At 38.9% G+C, this 25987-nt stretch overlaps 1 protein-coding gene across 2 annotated transcripts in view; it reads right to left on the reverse strand.

The window, feature by feature from the left end:
• Positions 1-10685, reverse strand: part of AKAP7 (A-kinase anchoring protein 7) — a 152713-nt gene extending 142028 nt beyond the window's left edge. Inside the window, exon 1 of one of the 2 annotated variants that reach the window (XM_078155132.1) lies at positions 9737-10682. In XM_078155132.1, the coding sequence (XP_078011258.1) occupies positions 9737-10325 (589 nt within the window). In that variant the 5' untranslated portion in view covers positions 10326-10682. Of the gene's footprint in view, positions 1-9736 lie in introns of both variants that reach the window. The other variant, XM_078155133.1, reaches the window with a different exon arrangement.
• Between the last annotated feature and the right edge of the window lie 15302 nt (positions 10686-25987).

Genomic DNA, 25987 nt, shown 5'->3' on the forward strand with positions numbered 1-25987 from the left:
ATAAAGGGGCAAAACTAAATGCTTTCTGAGGTTTATTCCAATAGCACCAATATTCTGTTGATTTTAATTTCACCATACTCTTCTAGACATACTCTTTGTTGCCCTTGGAAAGAATAAACTTGATAATCATACAGAAATTTTTTCCCTACCATAATTATTAACCATGTCTCCAGGGAATAATGTTACTCTAAAAATTATGTAAAGTTGTGTTTAACAGTTATCCCATGGACATTAAATTTCCATTTTATTTGTCGAATTTCCAACTCTATACATATTCAACCATTTAAGTGCAGATACACTTAAAGATTATAAAACATTTTCACTTACGTGATTTCTTTTGGATTATTCAAGTCAACACATATAAATCTGATTTTTTAAAATGTGTCCCTAAAAGTAGTGCTTGTTGACGCACCAAAAATTATTAAGGAAATAGTCTATAAACTGTGGAATGATCTGGTCCTTTACTTTGAGTAATCTCAGAAACACAAATACCAGGTTTTTGTGATAAGTGCCTTTGCATAACATATAGCTCATTTTTCAATGTTCATATCCATTTCATTTGCTCTTCATAACAACCTAGTAAGGTAGGTAGCATAAAACTATTAATATCCCCAATTTACAAATAAGAGAACTATGATAAGAGTTAGGGTTATGAAATTCTATCCTAGGGAAGACTATTAATTTATTTCCTATTCAAAAATATAAGTGCTCAAGTTAATAACATTTATTCAATACTAGTAATGATTAAATATATAATACCCTATAGCTTATATATTTAATATGAATATACTTACATTGAAATTCATCTTTTTTATCTATAGTAGAAAATGGCATTTTTGCCATCATATCATCAGGATCCCATCCCTGTATACTTTTCTTTTTTCTTCTTGACATCATTTTCAACTTCTTAGAATTTATTCCTACTTCAACATATAAAACAATGTATAATTGCATTTATTTTTTGTATGTAGAGCTTCTAAGGGAGAGGGGCCTATTTCTTTACTTAGTATTTTATAGAAGCATAGATTTAGAGCTAATAGGCACCTTACAAGCCACTCACACAAACTCTTTCATTTTACGGAGGAGGAAACTGAGACAGAGAGAAGTTATGTGGCTTGCCCAGGGTCATACAGAAAAGGGGAACTGGGAGGTAAGTTAAGGAGGTCCCTAGAGAGTAGATATACTGACAACTAGCACTCAAAACTTTTCTAGTTTGATAGAACCTGTCAGAAACCTGGGGTCACCTCAATGTCTCAATGAGGTATCAAAGAAAGACTTTAAAATAAAATGAAATTAACTTAACTCAACCTATCACAACTATAACCTCTTAATTCTAAAGCTATAACATACTCTTGCTGTAATTTTAAAAAATATATAATCCCCTCTATTATATTAATGAACAGCATCTTATTGATTACCAAGTTTCATTTATTAAGGATGTTCCTTCATTTGGCACTGGCATAGGTCCATTTAAAAATTTTTTTTACAAATATTTTATATTTCAGAATTCCCATTTAAATCAATTACTTAAGAAATACAGCTTTTCCGGGAACAAAAGTAAATAATTTTCAATTATTTCCTTTAAAGATTACTTTCCTTATCAGTGTACACTCTCACTTTTATACTCTCTCTCCATATATATATGTATACATATACACATATATGCTGTCAGTTATAAATAACTAACATTTACAATCAACAATTAAAGCCAGTGATTAACATCTGCTTTTTGGTTATTTTTTTAATTGAATGGAATAATTGCCTAGTATATTTATGTGTAGAGTTGAGTGGAAGAATACTGCTTCACTTTAAATAACTCTTACCAATGCCTGATTTTTCATGGACCATTATTCTGAAAGCCTTTAAGGAATATTAAGAATGTTGTTTGGAAGAACAGGATAACCTAGAACTATATGAATTTCTGTATGTTTTTCAACATCCTTACACTGTGTCTTCTTTAAGAGTAATACACACATCAATTACAGAGAAATAAAGTTACTGTATGTTATTTTGGTCACCTACATTAAAATGTAACACTTAGACAAATATCTATTTCAGTGATATAAGAGAAGTATCTTGGAGCAGCTAGGTGGCCCAAGTGGCCCTGGAGTCAGGAGGACCAGACTTCAAATCTGGCCTCAGCTGTGTGACCCTGGGCAAGGCACTTAACCCCAACTGCCTAAAAAGAGAGAGAGAGAGAGAGAGAGAGAGAGAGAGAGAGAGAGAAGGGGGGGGAAGAGAAGTATCTGGTTTTATTTCATTAGTTTTTCTGTGCCTCAGTATAAGATCGTTAGTGATCTTGGGATCATAGATTTACAACTGGAAGGGACCTTAAAGGCTTTCTGCATTATGCAGTCTGATGTGTCAGATTTAACAAACATGTAAAAACAATATTTTAATGTATTTTAAGTCATGTACCTACCTCATAGGGTTGTTAAGGTAAAGTACTTTCCAAACCTTAAAACACTACATAAACATAGTAGTAATTAGTATTATTTTTATATTGCTTTCCTTTTGCCAGTGTATATTATCTCTGTTACTGAAAAGCATTGTAGAGTAACAAAAAATAAAATGGACTTCAAAATCAGAAACACTGGTTTCAAATCAAGGTTGTCATTTACTACCTATTTGACTGAATAAATTCCTCATTTGTAAAACAAAGATAATATTTGCACTATCAACCTTCATAGGGTTGTTATGAGGAACAAGAGGAATACATAAAACCCTTTGCAAGCCCTAAAACATTATATAAATGTAAGCTAATAATATTAACAACTAGACTTTGTGGAAGAAGAAAATGACACACTGTTCTGTCTACTACTTTCTTATCAGGTGATTAATACCAAAGCAAAATGTTCTCCCATATATTATTATTGCCACCAAAATTATGACTATATGTTTGAACACAATTAATAAATTCATAAACATCTAAATATTTGGGAAATGAGTGTTTTGGTTTTTTGATAGTTATCTGACTTGAAAAGTGTAAAAGCTTTTTTTCTATTTATCTTTGGGGCTTACAAATTGCAGATAACTATTAATAGAAATATTTTTGAGCATAACAAGCCTTCCTCTTTACAAAATATGCAAAATTTATTGAAGCCTCATAGATTTTGCTAATGTTTCAGTTGACCTTTTACAATTATAAAGGGGTTTTTTTGAGACAACTTGGTTTAGTGGATGGAAAGCTGCCTTCAAGTCCTGCCTTGACACATATTGGTAGTGTGACCCAGGGCAGGTTACTTAACTTCAAAGTACCTCCAGGAAGTTCTAAGAGTTGCTTAGTAGTTGTTGACCTGAAATCACAGTGATTTTAATGGGGAATTCAGTACCCCAATACAATCACAGGCCCAAGACCAAAAAAAAAAATTTTTATCTTATGTTTTAAAATGCATGAAGCCCTACTAGGGCATAGGGCATTCAATATATCTACATTGAATTCAACTGAAATGTAGCCTTTCTTAAAAAAAGCACAGAATTTAGAGATAATCTAGTCCAACTGCCCATTTTACAACACACAAGCATTAATTATGCACTTGCTATGTGCAAGGTTCTGAGATAAGCACTTACAAAGTAAAGCAAAAATCTTCCTTGCCCTCAAGGAGTTTACATTCTAACGGGACAGATAACTAGGTAAATACAAGACATACAGAAGAGATTGAGATAATCACTGAAAGGAAGAAAGAAATTTCAGGGACCAGGAAAGGCTTTTTATAAAAGGTAGGATTTAAGCTGAGTCTAGAAGAAAGTCCAGGGAATTAGTGGTGGAGGTGAGAAGGAAAAAAAGAACAGTCAATTCAAAGAGATGAGAGGTGGGGTGTCATGTGTGAGAAACAGGAGGCCGCCAGTTAGGTGGTTCAGAGTGAGTGAGGAATAAAATAAAGACAAGAAAGGTAGGACACGTGCAATGACAATTAATGGGTTTTGTATTTGATCTTGAAGGTAATAGAAGTCCACTGGTCTTTACTGAGTAGGGGTATTACTATAAGCAAACCTGTACATCAGGAAAATTATTTTGGCAGGAAAACCAATTAGAAGGCTATTTCAATAGTACAGGTGAAAGGTGATAAGAACCTGTGTTGTTCATGCTTCCTACTCAAAGAGGACCAATAACATCACAGTGTTGTGGTCAAGGTACAGTGTGTTCAACTGTGGTTGATCAGTTCAATATGAGCTCAGCTAATCGCAATAGTCCAGGAGAAAGATGATAAGGACCTATATACCACAGTATTGTCTATATGATAGATAAGAGGACATATACTATACATTGTGAAGATAGAAATGACAAGATTTAGCAACAAACTGCATATGTGGCATGAACACAAGTAGAGATAACACTGAGATTGCACCCTTGGAAAACTGGGAAGATGGTGGTGCCCTCAACAGTAATAGTGTTCAGAAAATTGCAGGGTTTGGTGGAAAAGATCCATTTGCTGGGAGTACTACTTTGGATATATTAAGTTTGAGGGGTGCCTACAGGACATTTAGTTTGAGATGTCCAAAAGATAGCTGTTGATGCAAGACTGGAGCTCAGGAGAGATAAGGGTTAGATATACAGATCTGACAATTATCAACATAGAGATGGTAGCTGAACCCATGGGAGAAAATGACACCAAGCTATGTAGAGCTAACACATTGGATAGCAGAGTTGGGGTCCAAAAGCATTTTGTCAAGCCAGAGCATGGGGCTGAATGTAATAACATGAAACTCAAGAGGCATAAAACGTAGTCTTTCACTTATATATTAACAACCACAAAGCCAGCAATGTGATATAGCAGCCAAAAAAGGTAATATATTCTTAGGTTTCATTTACGGAGAGGTGATATTCCCCTAATACCGACTGTTAATCAGACTTGGACTGGCACATTGTGTTTAGTTCTGGGAACCTCAGTTTAATAAGGACGTGAAGACACTAGAGTCCAGAGAAGGGCAATCAGAATGGTTGAGGGCCTTGAGTTTACGATATATGAATTGAATGAAGAAATCTGGGCATGTTTAGTCTAGAGAAAAGACTGAAAGAGGACAGGATACCTGTGTTCAAGCATCTGAAGGCCTATCATGAAGGGTTAGGTTTGTTCTTTTGTTCCCAAAGAACAGAAGCAGAAACAATGGGTAAAAGTTACCGAGAAGATAATTTAGGATTAACCACAGGAAAAAAACCTTAGTTTTCTAAAAGTGGAATGGCTTGCCTCAAGAGGTAGTGAGTAGACTTCCTCTCCTTATAGGTCTTCAAGCAGTGGCTGGCTAACTATTTTTTGGTCATGTTATGGTGAGGATTCCTTTATGTATAGGTTCAACTAGATGTTGTTAACTCTGAATTCTCAAATTCTATGACTGTGATTACAAGCTGATAAGATCAGCCAGCAGGAGAGTATAGCATTATAAACCATGATTAATACTCTGGACATGGATGAAGACCCAGCAAGATCCAGCAAAGGAGACTGAGAAGGAACAATCAGACACAGGAAGAGAACCATTGTAGGCTTGAAGAGAGAAACTACTTTCTTCACACAGGCAGTAGTTGGCAAAACCTGAATTTAAAACTAGGTTGTCGGGCTCCAAATTCAGAACTCTTTCTCACCATATCATGCTTTCTGTAAACAAAAGAGTTAGTATGGTTTAGGCAAAGTGTAGGTATCATAAATATAGACAATGAGAAACTAGAGAAACTAAATAATCAGTTTTTAAAAATACTACACTGAAGGACAAATTTCAATATTTCTTTTTAAGTATTTTTAAGTATAAAATGAAGTTTGTAAAATGTATTGATTTTTTAAATATAATTTAAAATATCTTAATAATTGTTCTATATAACCCAAATAAGATGTGGTTCTTTCACTTTATAGCTCAAAGTAAGAGTTAGTAAAACATTATATAAATACAATTGAAAACCCTACACTTAATGAACTATGTTAAAATTACTGGCAGACACATACATACTGTTTGGTAAATATATTCGCTAAAACCTTACTAATACCAAGGAAGAAAAAATGCATAATATGTCCCTTAACACACAAAATGACAAATTTTATAGAGGATGCTGCAAAACTCAGTGCAGTTTTAAGCTATTAAGATTTAAAACTGGATTAGAGTTTTGGTACACCCTGTATTTAAAGGGTCAAATACAAGTTTCTTAAGCAAGCCACCCCACTAACAATTCTATGAGACATCATACCTTCATTAGAACCTTAAAATCATGTAGGCCAACTCTCTCTTTACAAATAAGGAAATTGAGACCTCAGAAGAAAAAGTGACTTGTTAGAAGTCACACAGGTAGCAAACAGAATTTGAACAAGATGACGTTTAACCTTATAACCTTTTAAACTTTGCAAAGCTTTGTGATATTTAACAAGCCACTTAAAGTCTCAATTTCTTGGCTTCTTCATTTACAGAATGAAGACAAACACTAACAACCAATATATAAGGATGTCATATGTATAGGAGAAAAAGAGGAAAAGGGAAGGGAAAAGTATTTAGACAGCATTTACTATGAATCAGGCACTGTGATTTTTAACAAATATTACCTCTAAGATCCTCACAACCATTCTGGGTGATAGGTACTATTATTATTCCCATTTTACAGTTAAAGAAACTGAGGCAAACAGAAGTTAAGTGACTTGCCCAGTATGGTGGTGGTGTTTAGTCACGTCCAGATGTTTGCGATCCCCATTTGGGGTTTTCTTGGCAAAGATACTGGAGTGGTTTGCCATTTCTTTCTCCAGCTAATTTTTTTCCAGATAAGGAACTGAAGTAAACACGGTTAAGTGACTTACTCAAGTTGACACAGCTAGTTAAGTGTCTGAGGCCACATTTGAACTCATAAAGCTGCGTCTTCCTGATTCCAGCACCAGCACTCTACCACAGGGTAACACAACTAATAAGTTATTTAAGGCTGCATTTGAACTTAGGTCTTCCCAAATCCAGGTCCAATGTTCTAGTCATTAGGTAGTATAGATATTACCCCAAATCTTTCAAAATAAGACTATAAAAAATACAATTTCTAGTGGGAAGTAGAAACAGGATGTTATAAGAGAAATTGTGGAGTGGAAAACATATGAGTGCCTGCTGTATAACAGAGAAGAGCACAGCGCTAAGTGCTGGGTGAATTCTAGAGCTTGCAAAGCATGAAATTTCTTGCCCTTATAGATTCTGTACTAAGTACAACAAATACAGAATCTTATTAACCTTATTCTTACTCTTTCATTATCAACTGAAGGGAACAAAGAAAGCTTTTGGGAGGAGGTGGCATTTAGCTTAGACTTTAGAGAATAGACTGGAAATCAATAGGTGGATAGAGGAAAGGAATTCCATACACAAGTTGTGGGCAAAGATACAGAGAGGGGAAAGTTCAGAAAGTGTCCGGTGAGCAGCCCAATTTGGTTAAATTGCAGAATATATGGAAGGAAATATTAATGAAATAATTGAGTGAGAATAATAATGTGTTTATGTTATGATAATAGTCCAGACAGGTGGTAATGCACTAGTTAAGGTGATAGTAGGAACGAACAGAGATGGCTAGGATATTCCAGTGACAGATTCAACAGGACTTTATAACCAACTGAATAAAGGATAAATGAAAAGAAAAAGTAAATTATATCACCAAGTTTTTAAACATAGGAAACTGGATGAATCATGATGGCACTTAGAGAATAGTGAAGTCAGAAAGAAAAGCAGATTTTGGGGGAAAGATACTAGCTTAGTAGATCACATTTATTAGCTGTGTAACCTGGATAAAGTACTTTTTACTTTGTTGAACCTCAATTTCTTATCTATAAAATTAAGGGGTTGTTTAGATCATCTTTAACACTTCACACAATTCCTAAGATTCTATGATTTTGTTTTACCCTTTATTAATGTTATTAATGGAGGGAAGGACTGAATGGTGTTCCAATTGTTCATAAAAATTTTGAAAAGCAATCATATCAACAACCATGAACTCATGTTATTTCTCTCAATTTAACAGTCCCTCTTTTTTCTTTTGAACAAAATCCTTCTCTTTAAATAGACAATTCCAAAATAATCTCAGTTCACATTACCCAATTCTGATTGCCCCATTTCCTCCAGAATTTTGCTTTGCACTATATTAATGTGCAAAAACACATTTTTTCACCTTCATGGTTTTGTCCTATAAATTCCTTAAGGATAAACATCCTCTTTTTCTATTTATTTTATTCCCCATCCTTACACCTCTGTCCCCTTGATTCCCTATCTCCAAAGCTCTGCATTGGGTTCTACAAACAGTGGTCACTCAGTAAATATTGTTCACTTCTAAAATTAGAAGCAAATCACTAGACTCAGTGGATCTAGCATCTTATCCCTGAAGCTAAGGTTATTTCTAAACCCATAATAATCATATTAAATAAACATAGCTCAATCTGAGTCCCAAATTTGCATTTTTACATGGAAAAGAGCTGCAAAATCAAATAGCAAAGAAAAGAGGGTTGTTTCCTTTTTTCCCCCATGTTTGTTATATAAATGCTTCATCTGTGGAACTTGCCATGAACTTTAGCCTAGAAACCAGAAAACAAGTACTGTGAAACAAAAGTGAAACTTAGAGTCTGCACTTTGCTATTTGGTGGGCCTTGTTACTCCTGGTAAATTGTATGAATTTGTACAAGTGATTTAACCCCTCCAGGCCTCAGTTTCCACCTCTGAAAAAGATAAAGTGTTATGACAGATGACCTCAAAGTCCCTTCCGGGTCTAATCCTCAAAACAAAGCAAAACTGTACAAATCTATGTGTTATCAAAATCTTACTTAGAAATAATGAGGTACTTTAGTATAACAGAATTTTTATTTGAATAATGATGTACAATGAACAACAGACTTGCAAATGTTGTGGGCCATGCTGCTGGAAGTACATTTTTTTTTTCTTTCAACTGAGCTGTAAGGACTTGTATGCTTTCAACAGCTCTGTGGATTCCTATTACCTCAAGAGGCAGTGTGTACCAGTGGAAAAAGCTAAGCACTCTGAAGTCAGAGGACCTGGGTTCAAATACCGGCTTTGACACTTAGAAACTGACAAAGTGAAATTGTTTAAAAACATACACTCTCTCATTTTGCTGGAAAGAAAATAGAGGACCAAGACGCGTCAGATACCAAGCCTCAAAAGCAGGTACTTGAACCCTCATTCTTTCACTCCAGGGCCACTTTCTTTTCCTCCACACTACGGTGAAGTGATGTCTGTGCAAGACTGAACAAGTTTATCACACCCATGATGTCATTGGTCCTCTTCAAAAACGAAGGACAACATAACATTGGTTTCTTTATTTGTAAAAGGTCTATTAGCCCAAGGCCTTCTTTTCCCGCCCAAATTCGATTATCCTACTAGTGTAGCATGCTAACATGTTCTCTTGTCATTTATCAGGTCTTGGGGCGCTGGGGGGGGCCAGGCTATCTCTCCTGCCTGCAGGTCCCCTAGGGTATCACGCCCCTGGGGCTGGTCTCAGTGGGGGTCTGGGCTCCAGGCTGGAGATTGGGGAGGGGGTGAAGACACCTCCTTTTTGGCGGGGCCTGAGGATTCCAAGTTGGGGCGAGAGAGGTGACACCAGCAGCGCCGCCGCCGCCGCCGCCGCCGCCTTCTCCTCCTCCCTGCCCCAGGACGGCCGAGAGCCCTAGGAGGGCGGGCCGGCCCGGCGGGCGGGAAGCACCGGGGCCGGGGAGCCGAGCGGAGCCCCCGGCGGCGGCCTCGGCCCGGCGCCCACCCCCTTGCCCGGCATCGCCCTGCAGGCTCTCACCGTTTCCCGGGGGATCCATCTCCTGGACCGGCATGAAGGACTCCTCCCAGGTGGTGGAGAAGGAGGAGAAGGCAGAGGCTGGGACAACCAAGCCCTGCAATAGCCCGCCGGGCTTCCCCGGCCACGCACCGGGCCCTGGGGCCCGAGACAGCACGAGCCCCGGGGTCAGGAGAACCGGGGCACTACGGACTGCGGGGACCGGGCAAAAATAGAGGGGAACGGCCAGGGGCGGAGGCGGAGGCGGAGGCAGCCGCCAGGCGGCCCAGGCCGCGCGGTTCGCTCCGCCTCCTCCTCCCGCAGCTGCAGCTGCGGCTCCGGCCCCTCCTCTCCGCCGCCGCCTCCGTCCCCGGCGCCGCCGCCCGCGCTGCTGCAGAGGCAGAGGAGCTGGCCGGGGCCGAGGGTCCGGCGGGACAGCCCACGAGCAGCTAGCCCCGGCGGCTAGGCCCGCGCGGCAACAGCTGCAGGAACAGCAGCAGCAGCAGCTCCGAGGCCCGCCGGGCGGCAGCAGCAGCAGCAGCCCTCCCGGCCAGGGCGGGGGAGGCGGCAGCAGCGCCGCCAGCGGCGGCGGTGGCGGGAGCAGCAGCACCATGCCCCGGCTCGGGCTCGAGGGAGCGCGAGGGAGCCGCGGCAGCTCGGGATCCGGCCCGGGACGGGGCCGGCGGAGCGCCTCTGCCTGCCCAGGGGAGAGCCCCAGCGGCAGCCGCCGCTGTAGCGCAAACCCGGACGGCCTCTGAAGCAGAGGGAGGCGGGCGGCGGAGAGCGCCGGGCGCGCCGTCTCCTCAGAGCTCCTCAGCGATTTCCTCGGTGGCGGGCTTTCCCGCCCCTCAAGCCCGCGGGCTGCTGTCCGGGCCGATCTCGCGCGTCCCGGCCTCACTCCACCTCCTCACTCCCCCCGCCCCACCTCTTCACTTCCCTGGCTGAGCGCCCTGCGCGAGTATGCAAACGGAGCTGAGAAAGGAGACACGTGCGGACGGAGGAAGGGAGGGGCGGGGGGAGGGGAAGGTGTGCGCGTGGGAAACCTTGGCGCTTGAGGGCATGGAACGTCTCGTTCACCCGGGCCAGGAATCCGGCTGGGAGGAGCGCGGGGATTGGGTGCCTTGGGGCAGGGGTTTAAACCATCCACCCTGTGCAAGCGTGCGCGCCCTGGGCACCCGCATAGACTCCACTGGAGTCTACTGGAGATTCGAATAAAAGGAGAAAGTTTAGTGAACGGGAGTAACTCTGAGAAGGACCAGCCCAACTTCAGAGTGGTGAATCCATTGACTCAGTTCTCTTGGCAAAGAGACTTTATAATATATAAAATAGACATTAATTCTGGGAAGAGCTTTGACCGCTTAAATGCACCTGTTATGTTTCTGGGGAGGCTTATTTTTTTTAAATGACCTTTGGGTTTGTTTTTTGCCTATTCTTAAGAAACCTACAGTCCAGTTAGAACAGGGAGAAAGGGTTGGGTCCCCTGATCGCTAAGGTTCTTTGTAACTGTTGCTGTGAAATAGATCACTGTTAGATTGATAACAGGCAGAACACCAAAAAGATACAAAGTTATATTATATGGCAGTTTATACTACACTTGTCTTCAAATATTGAATCCATTATCACTTGAACCAGGCATTTGTCATCACTTAATGCAGAGATAGGGGCTGGACTTGTGATTTTATTGAAGAAGGGAATTCCTGGATGACAGCTAAGAATCAGAGAACTGAAGTTATGATAGATTTAGAGCTTGGGGTGGGGATGTTCTTAGAGGCCACAGAATCCAAATGCCTCATTTTGCAGATGGGGGGAGGAGGAACCCTGGGCCCAGAGACACACAGTAGTACTTTAGGGAGAATTAGGACCTCGGGTCTTCTTGGTTCCAAATCCAGGCCTCCCACCACTTACCATGCTGCTTCTCTGAAGTCTTTTTGAACTGGGTCTTAAAGGATGGGTAGTATCTATACAAGCAATAACAAAGATAAGGCAATTCCAGACAAGTAATCGCACACACAAAATCGTCAGTGTCAGAGTTTGGCTGAACTGTATAAATAGTTCGTTCAAGTTTACAAAGCAGTTTATATACTTCACCTCATTTGATCATCAAAAAAAAAAAAATACATAGGCAGTTAGGTGGCACAGTGAGTAGAGCTCGGCTTTGGAGTCAGAAGGACCGGAGTTCAAATGTGACCTCAGACACATAACACTCATTAGTTGTGTGACTCTGGGCAAGTCACTTAACTCCAATCGCCTCACCCAAAAAAACCCCGAAAAACAGTAAGTTTGGCACTGGGAGTATTATTATCCCTATTTTACAGATGAGAAAACCAGTGCCCCAGAGGCTGGCCACAAGACATGAAAAAAATGGCAGTTGTTATCCTCTTACTTCTCCTACTTGCCTTTATCAACCTCTTCATTAATTTATTTTTTGCTCCCGAATTTGTACTTAAGTCAGATATCATGGATGGCACATTAGAGAGAAGGCATGTCTTTTCCTTCTCCAACACACCCAATTTCTATTTTGTTTCAGTACTAGTTCATCACTTACTTTGGGGCCCTGAAAATTTCCAAACAAGCAAACAAAAAAACCCCAAAAGCCCTGTGCTTTCCACTATCCTTTCTGGAAAGTTCCTAGGTTATATGGTACTTTATCTAACCCTTCTTCATGCACAAGAGATCCCAGAATTTATTAGGTGAACATATGATATTGGGAAGTAGAAAACCTTTTGTCTCAGAGTTCTAGATTTAGCTACGTGCATGTTCTATTTCTCATTTATTCTACCTTCATAGTTCTCCTATGAACAGATGTGTTCTAGTAAATATTCAATAACTAACTTACATAAAAAAATGAACCCACAACACACATTTAAGTTTAATCTGCCTTATTAGCATTTTCTCTGTTGCTTTCTTAAATCTAGAAATCAACAAAATAAATCAAGCTCTGATTCATAACTTTTGCTGATTTCCAGGGTGTAAATGCTCACACTGAAAATTTTACAGTCAGCTGTAGTGAGCCATGTGCAGCTGGCTCTAGAATGCCACTGCTATTAAGGCATGGATAACCTTCCATAAACACCCTTGAAAGGGACCTACAATTAAGTCTTTTTTTTGTCTTCACAGAAGAGAATTTTAAGTCCCCTTCAATCTCTGGCCCCACAAAAGTGTACTCTGATACCAAGGAAAGCCTGTTGCTTCCACTGTTGCTGCGACCCATTTTTAAGAAAGTGTTGCTACTGTGTCTGAAACAGTCAAGCATAGTCTGAGTATCCTTGGTTGTTCATCTTCTTTCCTAGGGAGACACATAGATGCTTCTCCCTAGAAATAAAAGGAAGGACAGAATTGAAAGAAATTTTTAGTAATGGACCATTAATATTGTGCTACAACCTACCTGCACACTCCATAATCTTTTTAGTGCCCATTGTATAACCTACAAACATGATTCTTCTGAGATTGTGGTGTTCTATGATTCATAGTCACATAACATCTCTAGGAGAGTGTTAACATTTTAAAGTGTGCTTGGAAAGCAAGGAGCAACTTGGGATCCCTAAAAGCTCTACACAGTTTCCCAAATGCAATCCATCCTATTCTCCTCCCACTGAATTCTGGGTCCTGCTCATTGTCCATCTGAAATGTGTGAGCAAAATATATGAATTTATTGGGCTTTCCATCCAATTTCCCATCATATGCATTTTTCATAAACTTGATTTTTTTGTATGTGGGTTACTAGATTACCTTCTTTCAAGAAGTAATTAATCCCACTGAGGAGGCCCTATACTATTCTAAGTTCAGGGAATTGTTTTTCTTTTTAAAAAATGATTGATTTTTAACATTCTTTTCTTTTTAAATTTTGAGTCCCAGATTCTCTCCCTACTTCCCACTCACCCAATGCTCACTAAGAAGGCAAACAATATACCAGTTATACATGTGAAATCATGCAAAATATTTCCATATTAGTCATATTACTAAAAAATAAAAAATGAGAAAATTATACTTCAATTTGCACTCAAAGTTCATCAGTTCTCTCTCTCTGGACATTGTCAAAATATTTCCAGAACTAAGGCCCAGCAACCAGGCTGTGTCTTGAGCTTGGCATAACAATAATTTTTTTGCACTCAGGATGATATCACCCTCCGGCAAAGTGTATTGCTCAGACCAGCACCAGGTGTTCTTTAAGGAATTTAGCTCCCCTTTTTCTCCAGAGCTGTCCATCATTTGTTCACAATCCATGTTCCTTGTCACCGACAGGTACCGCACTCCTGTTCCCATCACAGAACTCTGGTTCTGTCCCTGGCAGGTTGGTTCATGACCACCAAGACTTGAGACAATGACTGTTCCCATGGGACCCAAGAATACTTGTATTGTCCCAAGAAATGCTAACCATGAGAAATATCTCAAGATCTAAGAATACTTGTGTTGTGGGCCAGCCCCTTTCATGTATATAAGTGGCCCCAGCCTTAGCACCTTAAGCCCTCCTTCGGGGGGGGGGGGAGGCTTCTTTATGCATACATCATTTTCCTCACTCTGAAATTAAACTTCTGTTTGTGTCCTGATTTTCCTGTCTCTAGCTTTCTCTGTTTGGCTCCAGCCACCCACAGGCCTAGAGTCCAGTTCTGGTCTGGTTGACAACGTGAATGGCATTTTTTCATCATGAATCCTTTGCAATTATCTTGGATCACTGTATTGATCAGAGCAGCCAAGTCTTTAACAGTTGATCATCTTTACAACATTGCTGCTACTGTGTACAATGATCTTCCTGTTCTCACTTCACTTTGCCTCAATTCATATATGTCTTTCCATGCTTTTCTGAAACTACCCCCCTCTTCATTTCTTATAGCACAATAGTACTCCATTGTAATCATATGCCATAACTTGTTCAGCCATTCCCCAATTGATGAACATCTCCTTAATTTCTAATTCTTTGCCACCACAAAAAAAGAGCTGCTATAAATATTTTTGTACATATAGGTCTTTTTTCCTTTTTCCTTGATCTCTATTGGGTATAGACTTAATATTGGTATTGCTAGATCAAAGATTATGCACAGTTTTATAACCCGTTGGGCATAATTCAAGATTGTTTTCAAGAATGGTTAAACCAGTTCCCTATCCACCAATGGTTTACTAGTGTATCTATTCTTCTTTTATTCCCACTGGCATTTGTCATTTCTGATAAGTGTGAAGTGGTACCTCAGAATTGTTTTATTTTGCCTTTCTCTAATCAGTAGTGATTTAGAGTATTTTTTCATATGACTAGATAGTTTTGATTTCTTCTTCTGAAAACTGTCTGCTCATATCTTTTGACCATTTATCGATTGGGGAATGGCTCTTATTTTTGTAAATTTCACTCGGTTCCCTATACATTTGAGAAATGAGGCCTTTATCAGAGAAACTTGATGTAAAATGTTTTTATAATATTTCGTTATCTGTGCCACAGTGCTTCTTAACTGTGGGGTTGCGACACCATATGGGTTTAAGAAGCGCCGAAAGGATCGAGACTGGAAAATATTTAAGAAGCCCTGATCTACGGTACCTTTTAGCAAAATGTAGTTTCCCTGATTATTTCTTTGAATTAAATCTATTTTGCTTTTGCTTTGTCTGAGATAGAGATTGCCACCCCTGCCCTCTTCACTTCACCTGAAGTATAATAGACTCTGCTCCCGCCCTTCATTTCAATTCCGTGTGTGTTTTTCTGTCCCAACTGTGGCTCTTGTATACAATGTATTGTTGAATTCTGGTTTCCAGTCCATTCTGCAATCCACTTCCATTCTGTGGGAGAGCTCATACCATTCACATTCACCGTTATGATCATTAACTAAATTTCCTTCCATCCCATTTTCCTCTGTTTATCCTTCTCTCACTCTTTTTATCTCATCCCTGTTCAAAGTGTGTTTTACTTTTGACCACTGTCTCTCCCAATCCACTTTCCTCCTTATCATTCCCCGCACACGCACTCCTATTTCTCTTATCCCCTTTCTCTCCTGTCTCCATGTTAGGTAAGATAGATATTGTTAACCAGACTGAACCAACCTCTGTGAATGGCTGGAGCCAAACAGAGCGGCCTAAAGACTAGAGAGTCAGGAATCAGAAGTTTAATTTCAAAGTGAGGGAAATGGCTTGTTAGCAAGGAGGCAGATTAGACACATTTGCCAGGGCCGTGTCCCTAGTGTGGGGACCCAAGGCAGAGTGGAGAGATTTTAATACTTATACCAATGGCTACACAGTGAGATATAGCCCTGACAATGAGGGGTAACAGCAGCAATGAGACAAGTTTGATTCATATCAGGGCTTCATGATCAGAACATGGGTTCTTGTCCAAGTTTGTCCAGTGCTTGTCCGAGCTCAAAGAACACCTGGTGCTGGTCAAAGCAATACAATAATTATGTGATTTTGCCAGAGGATGAGCACAAAGGATTGTTCTTATGCCAAGCTCGCGGCACAGCTTAGCTCTGGAAAACAGGGCTTCTTAAACATTTTCCAGTTTCAACCCTTTCGGCGCTTCTTAAACCCATATGGGGTTGCAACCCACAGTTAAGAAACACTGTGGCATAGACAATGAAATATTATAGAAACATTTTACAGCAAGTTTCTCTGATAAAGGCCTCATTTGTCAAATGTATAGGGAACTGAGTCGAATTTACAAAAATAAGAGCCATTCCCCAATTGTTATCTTGACAATATCTATACACAGCTGAATATGTACATATATTCTTCTCTCTTTGAACCAATTCCAATAAGAGTGAAGTTCAAACATTGCCCACCCTCATTTTCCCCTCCACCATAAAAATTCTTGCACACATACACTTTTTGAGAAAATTTGCCCAGATCTGCTTCTCTTTACCTTTCTTCTAGCGCATCCCTTTTTTTTACCCCTGCACTCATTTTTTGGAGATCATTCCAACATAATTGACTCCCGTCCATGCTCTCTGACTATATACCCTCCTTTTAACTGTCCTAATAAAGTTCATAACAATTACATGTATCAACTTCCCATATAGGAATGTAAACAGTTTAACTCCATTGAGTCTCTATGACTATTCTTTCATGTTTACCTTTTTTTTTTTTGCTTCTCTTTGGTCTTTTTTAAATGTTTAAATGTTATATATTTTCTATTTAGCTGTGGTCTTTTCATCAGGAATGATTAGAAGTCCTCTATTTCATTAAATATCCATTTTTTCCCTGAAGGATTATACTCAGTTTTAAAAGGTAGGTTATTTTTGGTTGTAATCCTAGTTCCTTTGCCCTCCAAGATATCCTATCCCAAGCCCTCTGCTCCTTTAATGTAGAAGCTTCTATATCTTGTGTGATCCTGCCTGTGGCTCCACGATATTTGAAGTATTTCCTTCTGACTGTTTGCCATATATTCTTCTTGATCTGGAAGCTCTGGAATTTGGCTATAATAGTGCTGGAAGTTTTCATTTCAGAATCTCTTGTAGGAGATGATTTGGTGGATTTTTTCTATTTCTATTTTCTCCTAGGGATCTAAGATATCAAGGCAGTTTTCCTCTGTAATTTCTTGAAATAGTATGTCTAGTCTCTTTTTTTTTATCATGGCTTTCAGATAGTCTAATAATTCTTAAATTATCTCTCCTTGATCTACTTTCCCAGTCAATTGTTTTTTCTAATGAGATATTTTACATTTTCTTTTTCTTTTTTTATTCTTTTGACTCTCTTTTATTGTTTCTTAAAGTATCATGAAGTCATTAGCTTCCACTTACCCAATTATATTTTTAAGGAATTATTGCCTTCATTGTATTTTTGTACCTCCTTTTCCATTTGAGCTATTCTTTTAAAGGAGTTTTTTTCTTCAGTGAATTTTTGTGCCCCTTTTACTATTAGCCAATTCTATTTTTTAAGGTGTTATTTTCTTCAGTATTTTTTGTGCTTTTTTACTGAGCTGTTAATTCTTTTTTCATAGTTTTCTTGCATTACTTTCATTTCTTTTCCCAATTTCTCCTCTACCAATCATCTCTTTCTATAACTTTTCCAGGAATTCTTGCTGGTCTTGGATCCAATTAGTATTATTCTTAGGCCTTGCTTGTAGCTGTTTTCACATTGTTGTCTTCTTCTAAGTTGTTGTCTTGATCTTCCCTACCACTGTAATAGCTTGTTATGGTAAAGTTCTTTTTTATTGTTGTTGTTGTTTGCTCATTTCCCCAGCCTATTTCTTCACTTTGAATTTTATATGAAAGTTGGACTCTGCTCTCCTGGGGGTGGAGGATCACTGTGTCAAGCTTCAGGCTTTTTCATGCTGCTGTTTTTAGAGCTAGTTCTGGGGGTCTGCAAGTTTTTGGTGCTTCCACAGGGTAATATTATCTTGGGAGAGGTATGGTTACTGCTATACTGGTCTAAACTCTGTTTTTTATCAAAAAGGAATTCATGCTCCTCAGCAGCCACAAGTGCTAGTCCTAGTGCTAGTGCTCCTGAGACTGTGACCAAGGTCTTTACTCTCTTGTAACTGATCACAAGCACTCCCCTTTACCCTAGAACTGTGTATGGGTAATAGACTTGACAATCAATGTCAGCTGTGCCCAGTGCCAGCAAAGGAACCCCTATAAGTTCTTTCTCGCTAGTTGCCCAACCCCCTACCATTTCTGGGCTGAGAGCCCCTGAAGCTTGTGCTGTTTTTGATATCGTGGCTGCCTCCAAGGCCCACCGCTAGTTTTCCTTCCACACTCTGGGCCTGTGCCTACCCCAGTGGTATAGACTCTACAGCCAATCCCCTAAGTTGTTTTAGCCTGGAAAAAATGTCTCGCTCTGATCTTTTGTTGGCTCTGCTATTCCGAAATTTGATTTGAGTAGTTATTTTAAAGTTGTGTGGAGGAGAACGTTAGTAGAGTTCAACGGGGTCCCAGCCTGTATTCCACCATCTTGGCTCTGCCTAGGAAATTATTTTTCAATGAGAACTCAGCACAATTTAAATTTATGAATGAGATCTATTTCCACTTATTTGTTTGTTTACTTCAGTGGTCTAAATCTGCTAATTTCATCAGTGTGAGAAACTCCCTGATGTGGACATTTCTCCCATCAGTGAAGATCAGCAACTTGTTTCTGTTTGTAGTCTTAGAGCATTACCTGGAGCATTGAGAGGTTAAGTGCCTTGCTTATGGTCAATCATACGGTCAGTGTTGTGGCAGATAAAGAATATGAATCTATGACTTCTAGACTTCAAGATCAGTTCTCTATCCACTAGGTTATTCAGCCTCTGAAATTAAGAGTTTTAAAAATAAAATATCTCAACAAGAAATGGCTAAAAATGCCTTTTAAAAAACCTCACCAAGATATTAACATATTCTTATTCCAAATTTAGAATCTCCTTGAACCAAGGAGGGAAGAAAGGGAGGGAAGGAAAGAGTAGAGAAGAGAAAAAAGCTAAATGGAGTAGCAGAAAGATCACTGAATTTGGAGACAGAAGACCTGTGTTTTGAATACCAGCACTAACATTTGCAAGCCATGAGACTATAGGCAAGACATTAAACCTCTCTTCAGACTCAATTTTCTCATCTGTAAAATGAGAATAGTACTAATAATTATACGATTCAACTCAGTCATAAGAAATACCAATCTTACAGGATACTATATATGTACATATGTGTATACATACACATATATATATACAACTCATTATTATTAAAGTAGAGAAACATTTATTCATAGTTGTATTAATGCTGCAGCCATATCTAGCCTACCCATGTCCCTTCGAAGTAATATCAGATTCCCTCAGAAGCATAACAAAATAAGACAAGTCTACACTCTTGATTAAGAAAAGCTTTGGATCTTATAGATCAGAAGTTACATTTTTCATCTTCTATTGATCTTTATTCTCTGGTTGCTGGTTGTTTTGCACAACAGAGAAGTGATATATTAAATGTCTGGTCTAGAATGGCTCTTACATTTATGCCTGTGGTCCTGTCTGCCCCAGCTTCACCTGCAGCCTCTTTTTGGGGTGGTTATAGCTCACCTGGTCTACATGTGACTTACCTGTGTTAGCTCCAGTGCTGCAGGTTAATTTCCTTTGACACGACCTGTATATTGGGACACAAAACCTTGAGAGATGAGAAACAGCATATTATACTGGAGATAACTAAAGCTTATAAGCTAGTCACTTCATCATTTGGAAAATGAGAGAAATAGTGTCTGTAATACCTACTCTGCAGGGTTATTGAGTTTTGAATGGCATGATGTATGTAAAGCGTTCTATAAAGATTAAAGTGCTATACTGATTTTGATGATGATGATGAGCTCATGCCTGTCACGAAGATTATATTGACATGGAGAAGTCAAAAGCACTTAAAAGTGGCAGCACACCTATAGGTACATGTTTAAATTAGATGTCTGAAGGGAGGCAAATTACAAAGCAAATTCCTGAGGAGCAGCTAGATAAACAATATAGTCAAATGGTTTTGGAATGTTTAGTAGAGCATGATGTTTGTGTTATTTGCATTCAGAGATCAATAGGGGGCCCAGGGTTACTATGGTTATTCTTTTTATTCAGACATTCTGGGGTGTTTATACTATTGTGGTAGATTTTAGTACAAATTGCATTTGGGCCAGTTCCCTCAGTTTATTGGAAGCTAATAAGTAAAAGGGTAATAAAGCAACTTATTTGTGGTCTGTAAGTCCCAAGGGCAGTCCTTGTGTAACAATGACCAAAATGCTGCTTGGGTAGAATACGCATTTCTATGGGACATAGTTGAAGTAGGAAATAACTTAATCTGAAATAATGTGTTACCCTGAGGGTGAGCTTTTTTTTTTTTTGAGTCACTGCTAACACCCATGCCATGACCAAGACACTGAGTACTCAGAGGATCTCTTGCCCAGCAGCAAGTAGGAAAATATCAACTGTACCCATTTAGGTTGCTGGAAGCTAGAAGAGGGAGTTAGGGAATATAATTTAGCATCTATAAAGCTAGCAAGCATCTATAAAGCACCTATTCTATACAAGCACTGTGATAATACAAAGGCAAAAGTGAAATGGTGCCTTTCCTGAAGAAGCTTACATTCTATTGGGATCCTCTTCCTAAATAGCCCTATTTCCAAAGTCCACTAGCTAAGGGAATTGGATAATAAGAAAACATCAATATTCATTTTATAAAATTGTGGCCCTATAAAGGATCTAGTTCAGCCCCCTCATTTCATGTATTAGGAAATTGAGGTCAAATGAGGATGTGACTTGTTTAAGATTCTCTACCCAGTTAATGACCGAGTTGGGACCTCAGCTCACATCTTCTGACTATACCACAATGTATACCCAAGGTGTGGTTTACTCTTCTTGGAAAGCAATAGCCGATCTTAACATCTTTCCAGAAAAGCCTAGAGAAGAAGGTGTCCAACACTGAATGACACAGGTATTGCGATGGCAAACGATGATGGAGGTGATGGTGTAAGCTCCCCAGCTGAAGAAATTTCAGCAGAAACTGGAGGATGGGGATGGAGCTAGACACACATGGCTGAACATAAAGACACACTTGCCCAGAGACAAACAGTGTGACAAACTGAGATAATTCTTCATTCAGCTCAACATCCTGTTCCTTGCCCAGTGCCAAATGATTACAGCCTGAACTGGGAACTTGATAACCTCACCTTTCAACCTTCTTATGACTCTGGCTTTCACCTCTATTCTTTGATATTTGACTCTGGATTTTTCAGCTCCATGACTCATCTGCCCTCTATATGACAGTGGCTTGTTGTACTGCAACTCTGACCCCCACTTGCATTGTTTTCCACCTCCTCCTCTGTTTCCCAAACCAAGGAGATAGCAAAGGATACAATTTACTTTCTTTCAGGGTTGTAGGTGGCGCAGTGAACAGCACGCTGAAGTCAGGAGGACTTCAGCTCAAATCTAGTCCCAAATACTTATTAGTTATATGACCCTGGCTGAGTCATTTAACTGCTGGTTGCCTTTGTTTTTGCACCTGTAAAATAGTGATATAATAATACCACCTACTTCACAGAGTTCTTGTAAGGATCATACGAGGTAATATTTGTAAATCACTTTGCAAACCTAAAAGCATTCTGTAACTAGTGGCTATTATTGTTATTTCTCCTTTACTTGTATAGAGGCACCTGGCTTTCATTTGTTTTTGTCATCATTTCTTCTTTTTCTGTCTGATATAAATTAACTATATGGTTTATAAATTTCACTCTTAGCTTCTTTTCTCCCTAGAGGAAGAATTAACTTCCTGGCAAAGCTAAGCTCTCTGGTGATCTTCCATCAGTGATCTCCATTTCTAAATATTCCATCTCTCCCTCTCTTCTGACTTCCTCCTTTCAGGCTACAAACAAGCTCAGCCCTTCCTTTTTCCCTGACCCTGATTCACACCTCAACTACTGTCCTATCTTTCTTTTGCCTTCACTACTAAATTCATACAAAGTGTACTTTACACTTGTTGACTGCCTGTATTCCTCACTTGTCAGGCTACTGCAATCTGCCTCCTATCCTCATCGCTCTCCTGAACCTTCTTTGTCCAAGGTCACTAATAACCTCCTCATTACAAAATCCAGCTGTCTTTCTTCTGTCCTGATTCTTCTTCAGTTTTTCCTGTGGTATTTGGCACTGTTTATCCACCCCTCATTTCTGATATCCTCTCATTCCTTAGTTTCCATGATAACACAGTCCCATGCTTACTATTTGTGTGACCTTGGCAAAAATATTTAATCTCACTGGGATTTAGTTTCCTTATCTGCAAAATGACAGAGTGGCACTAGATGGACTCTAAGACACCTTCCAGCTCTAAGCTTGCGATCCTATATATTACCTTATCAGACCGTCCCTCCACTGTTTCCTTTGCTAATTCTTCACCCTCCTCTCACACTCTAAAGGCGATATCTTTCCATACTAATTTACAGTTGTAAGAGCTGTGAATTAGTCCAAATATTCTAGAAAGCAACTTGGAATTATACTAAGGAAGTGACTAAAATGTCCATCGCTTTTGACCCAGATATCCTACTGCCAGGCCTGTATTCCAAGGAAGTACAATGATAAAAAAGAAAGGCCCCATTATAAGCCAAATTATTTATAGCAGCACTTTTAGTAGTAGCATAGAAAAAAAAGATAGGACAAAGAGATGCTATATATGCCAAAAATGGTTATATGAGCATTTTTTAAAATGGCAAAATGGAAACAAAGTCTACTCCCCCAATTGGAGAATAATTCTACAAGTTGTGGTATTTGAATGTAGTGAAATATTATTGTGCTAAAAGGAGTGATGAATATGGAGAAGGCAGAGAAGCATGGGAAGACATATATGTCATAATATTTATATTAGCACTGAGTTAGAAAAAATCCAAACTAAATGCTGTGATATTGTAATGACAAAGTTTGGCCCAAATAAGAGATGAAAAGGTACTTCCCCTTCTTTGATGAGGTGGGGGGGAACATTGCATATAATGTCATATTTTTTCTATGTATTGGGTAATTTTTTTTGCTTTTTGGTGAGGCAATCGGGGTTAAGTGACTTGCCCAGGGTCACACAGCTAGTAAGTTTCAAGTGTCTGAGACTGGATTTGAACTCAGGTCCTCCTGACTCCAGGGCTGGTACTCTATCCACTGCATCATCTACCTGCCTCTTGTATTGGGTAATTTTAATGAACTTTTTTTTCCTTTTTTATTCTTTGCTAAAAGGGACAGCTCTCTAGGAGGTGAAAGAGAGGGGAAAACACTGGAAAATATAGATGATTAAAAAACAAGATTCCAGTAAGCTTTTTTTTTTAAGTAGAAGTCCATCGAGTTTCTTTTTTGCCCCTTTCCCTCTCTACTCTCTGTCCTTTGGTGATACAATCTATTCCCAAGGCTTCAGTTATTAGATGACTCCTAACTTCACAGCTCCAACCCAGTATCTCTTTGAAGATGCATTTCTCCATTTCCAGCTTCATGATGGACATTTCCACCTGAGTGCTCTACTAACACCTCAAATTGAACATATCCAAAACTGAATTTAGAAATGAATCCAACATAAACCTTGCTTTATCATTCCCCCATTCCAAAAATCCTACATCTCTCCGTAACTTCTCTATCTCTATGGATGGTTCCCTTATCCTCCCAGTTACCCATCACTTATCTAGCCTCAGAACTAATCAGTTGCCAAGTTTTTTCCCTTATTCTCTGTTCTTTCTTCCATATTCATCCCCTGCTTCCATTCCAGCTGTAATTGTCTTAGTTTAGGCCCTAATCTCTTCACGCCTAAACCAGTTAGTAGCCTCTTAACTGTTCTTTTTGTTTTCAATCTATCTACTTTTCAATTTACCTTCACATCATTGCCTGAGTAATCTTCTTAATGAACCACTTTGATAATTCCCCTAATCAAAAATCTTTAAAAGTTCATCACTGGCCTTCCATAAACTTGCCTCAGACCGTCTGTTCAGTCTTATCCCATACTTCCCTTCACAGGCAAATTGATGACTCTTCATTTTCCATTCTCATTCTGCCTTCTCTTGTTTATATTCCTTTGTCCACAGCATCCCTGGAATTGACTCTTCACCTCAACATTTCCCCTTATATCAAAGTGTATCCTGTCCTTATCAATCTATGAAGTCCTTGAAAGCCAAGTCTGTGTTGGGTGCATCTCTAAATCCTCAGCACCATGCACAGTGCCTAGTATGTATAAATGTTTATTGAATTGAATTGAATTTAGCTGTGAAAATAAAGTTTAAAATTAATATAAAACAACTCATTCTAAAAAGCAGTAAATGACTGGGGAATCTTTTTCAGCAAATGATTTTCTTGTTATATCTTCTTTTATACTTGCATACTTTTTTAATAATTTTATACTTTTATTTCATAATTCTTTTTAGTATTGTCAAGTTTTTATAATATACTAAAACCAAAGTTCACTTATGTACTTTCCATTTTATTTCAATAAAGTCATAGATTTTATTTTAAATCTTGATTTTCTTTTCTTACTGTACAAGTGTTAGCATGGTAGAGGGGCTAATACTTAGGAAAATGGAACTTTTGGCAATACATGGACAATCTCTCCTGTGTACCAAGTGGGCAGAATTATAGTACATTTTCATCTTCTCCACCTTTTTCTCTTATTCCACTGATGACATCTATCCCAGGGAGTGCCATTAACTTTCACTGTCCACAGAGTTCACATCCCCATCCTCATATTTTTAATTGATCTCTTCTCACTATGGGTAGGCATTTGTGTTCTAACCATAAGGTTTCGTTCAAGTTTTTATGCTTAAAGGGTTAGCTTAAAAACACACACACATATGCTATTTTCAAAACAAGATGCAATATAAGCTATTAAAAAAAGACCCAAAATGATATTTTCATCTTGTTTAGAAAAATAATGTACATATGCTGACCACATCGGTTTAAGGAATCAAACTGCCTATGTGGTAATGGGCGTTATTCCAGCCACATATAGATAAAGATCTTGAATTAATTTTAAGAATTAAGGTACAAAACTTTTAGAATGGTCCAAGTATCAATTACACCAACTTATATTGCTTATAACAAGTTACCAACATGTATTTATTCTAGCAAATCTAGTTCAGTGGAGACGAGTCTGTTATTTTTGGATGCATAATTTGTTTGAGTTATTTAACTAAGCTAGGACCAAAAGTGTTCTTGTAGTAAACTTGTTCAGTTATAGAGAGGACAGAATTTTCTTCCTGAAGTGAAATTTTAATCATATAATTTCCCTTTTCATAATCTTTCAGTTTTTTCCAAGTGCCTCTTATAGCAAATTAAAATTTGCACTTGAGTTTTCTCTGCCTATACGTCTTCATTTATGCTTTCCAGGTGAGAAACTCCCTACTTGTCACTTTTGAGTACTTCATCCTGTGACCTGGATCTAGATGTCCTTCCTCTGCCTCCCCAAACTTCTCAAGATTCATTTTTTCCACAAAAAAAAAACTTTCTTAATAGTGGTAGAGCCAGTCATGTGTCCTTGGCTTCAGATGCTTCAATCTGTCTTATGACTATCCTCTCATTCAAAGGTATTCCAACACTCTTATGTTTTTGTGATTCATCAATATAGGCATTCCCTCCAATAATGAAGATAGTAACCCATTCACACCTGCCCATCCCATGTGACTCTTTTACATGTCTATTTCAGAATAAGGAAAAAAATAATAAGCAATAATAGCTACTTTGCTTCCAAGAGCATTAACGGACTCAGTTTCTCCTAGTCTCAGCTGTGATTTCCTAACATTGTACTGTCTTCTTATCATATCCAAGCAACTCTCATAGACTATAAGTTGCAGGGTAGTTGCTGATCTGCAGTGGAAGAGGGAATTTCCTACTGAGAAGTTTCTAGTACTAATGAAATCCCA

The sequence above is a fragment of the Phascolarctos cinereus genome, unplaced genomic scaffold (genome assembly GCF_003287225.1).
Source record: "Phascolarctos cinereus isolate Bilbo 61053 unplaced genomic scaffold, phaCin_HiC Scaffold_5;HRSCAF=322, whole genome shotgun sequence".
NCBI lineage: Eukaryota > Metazoa > Chordata > Mammalia > Diprotodontia > Phascolarctidae > Phascolarctos > Phascolarctos cinereus.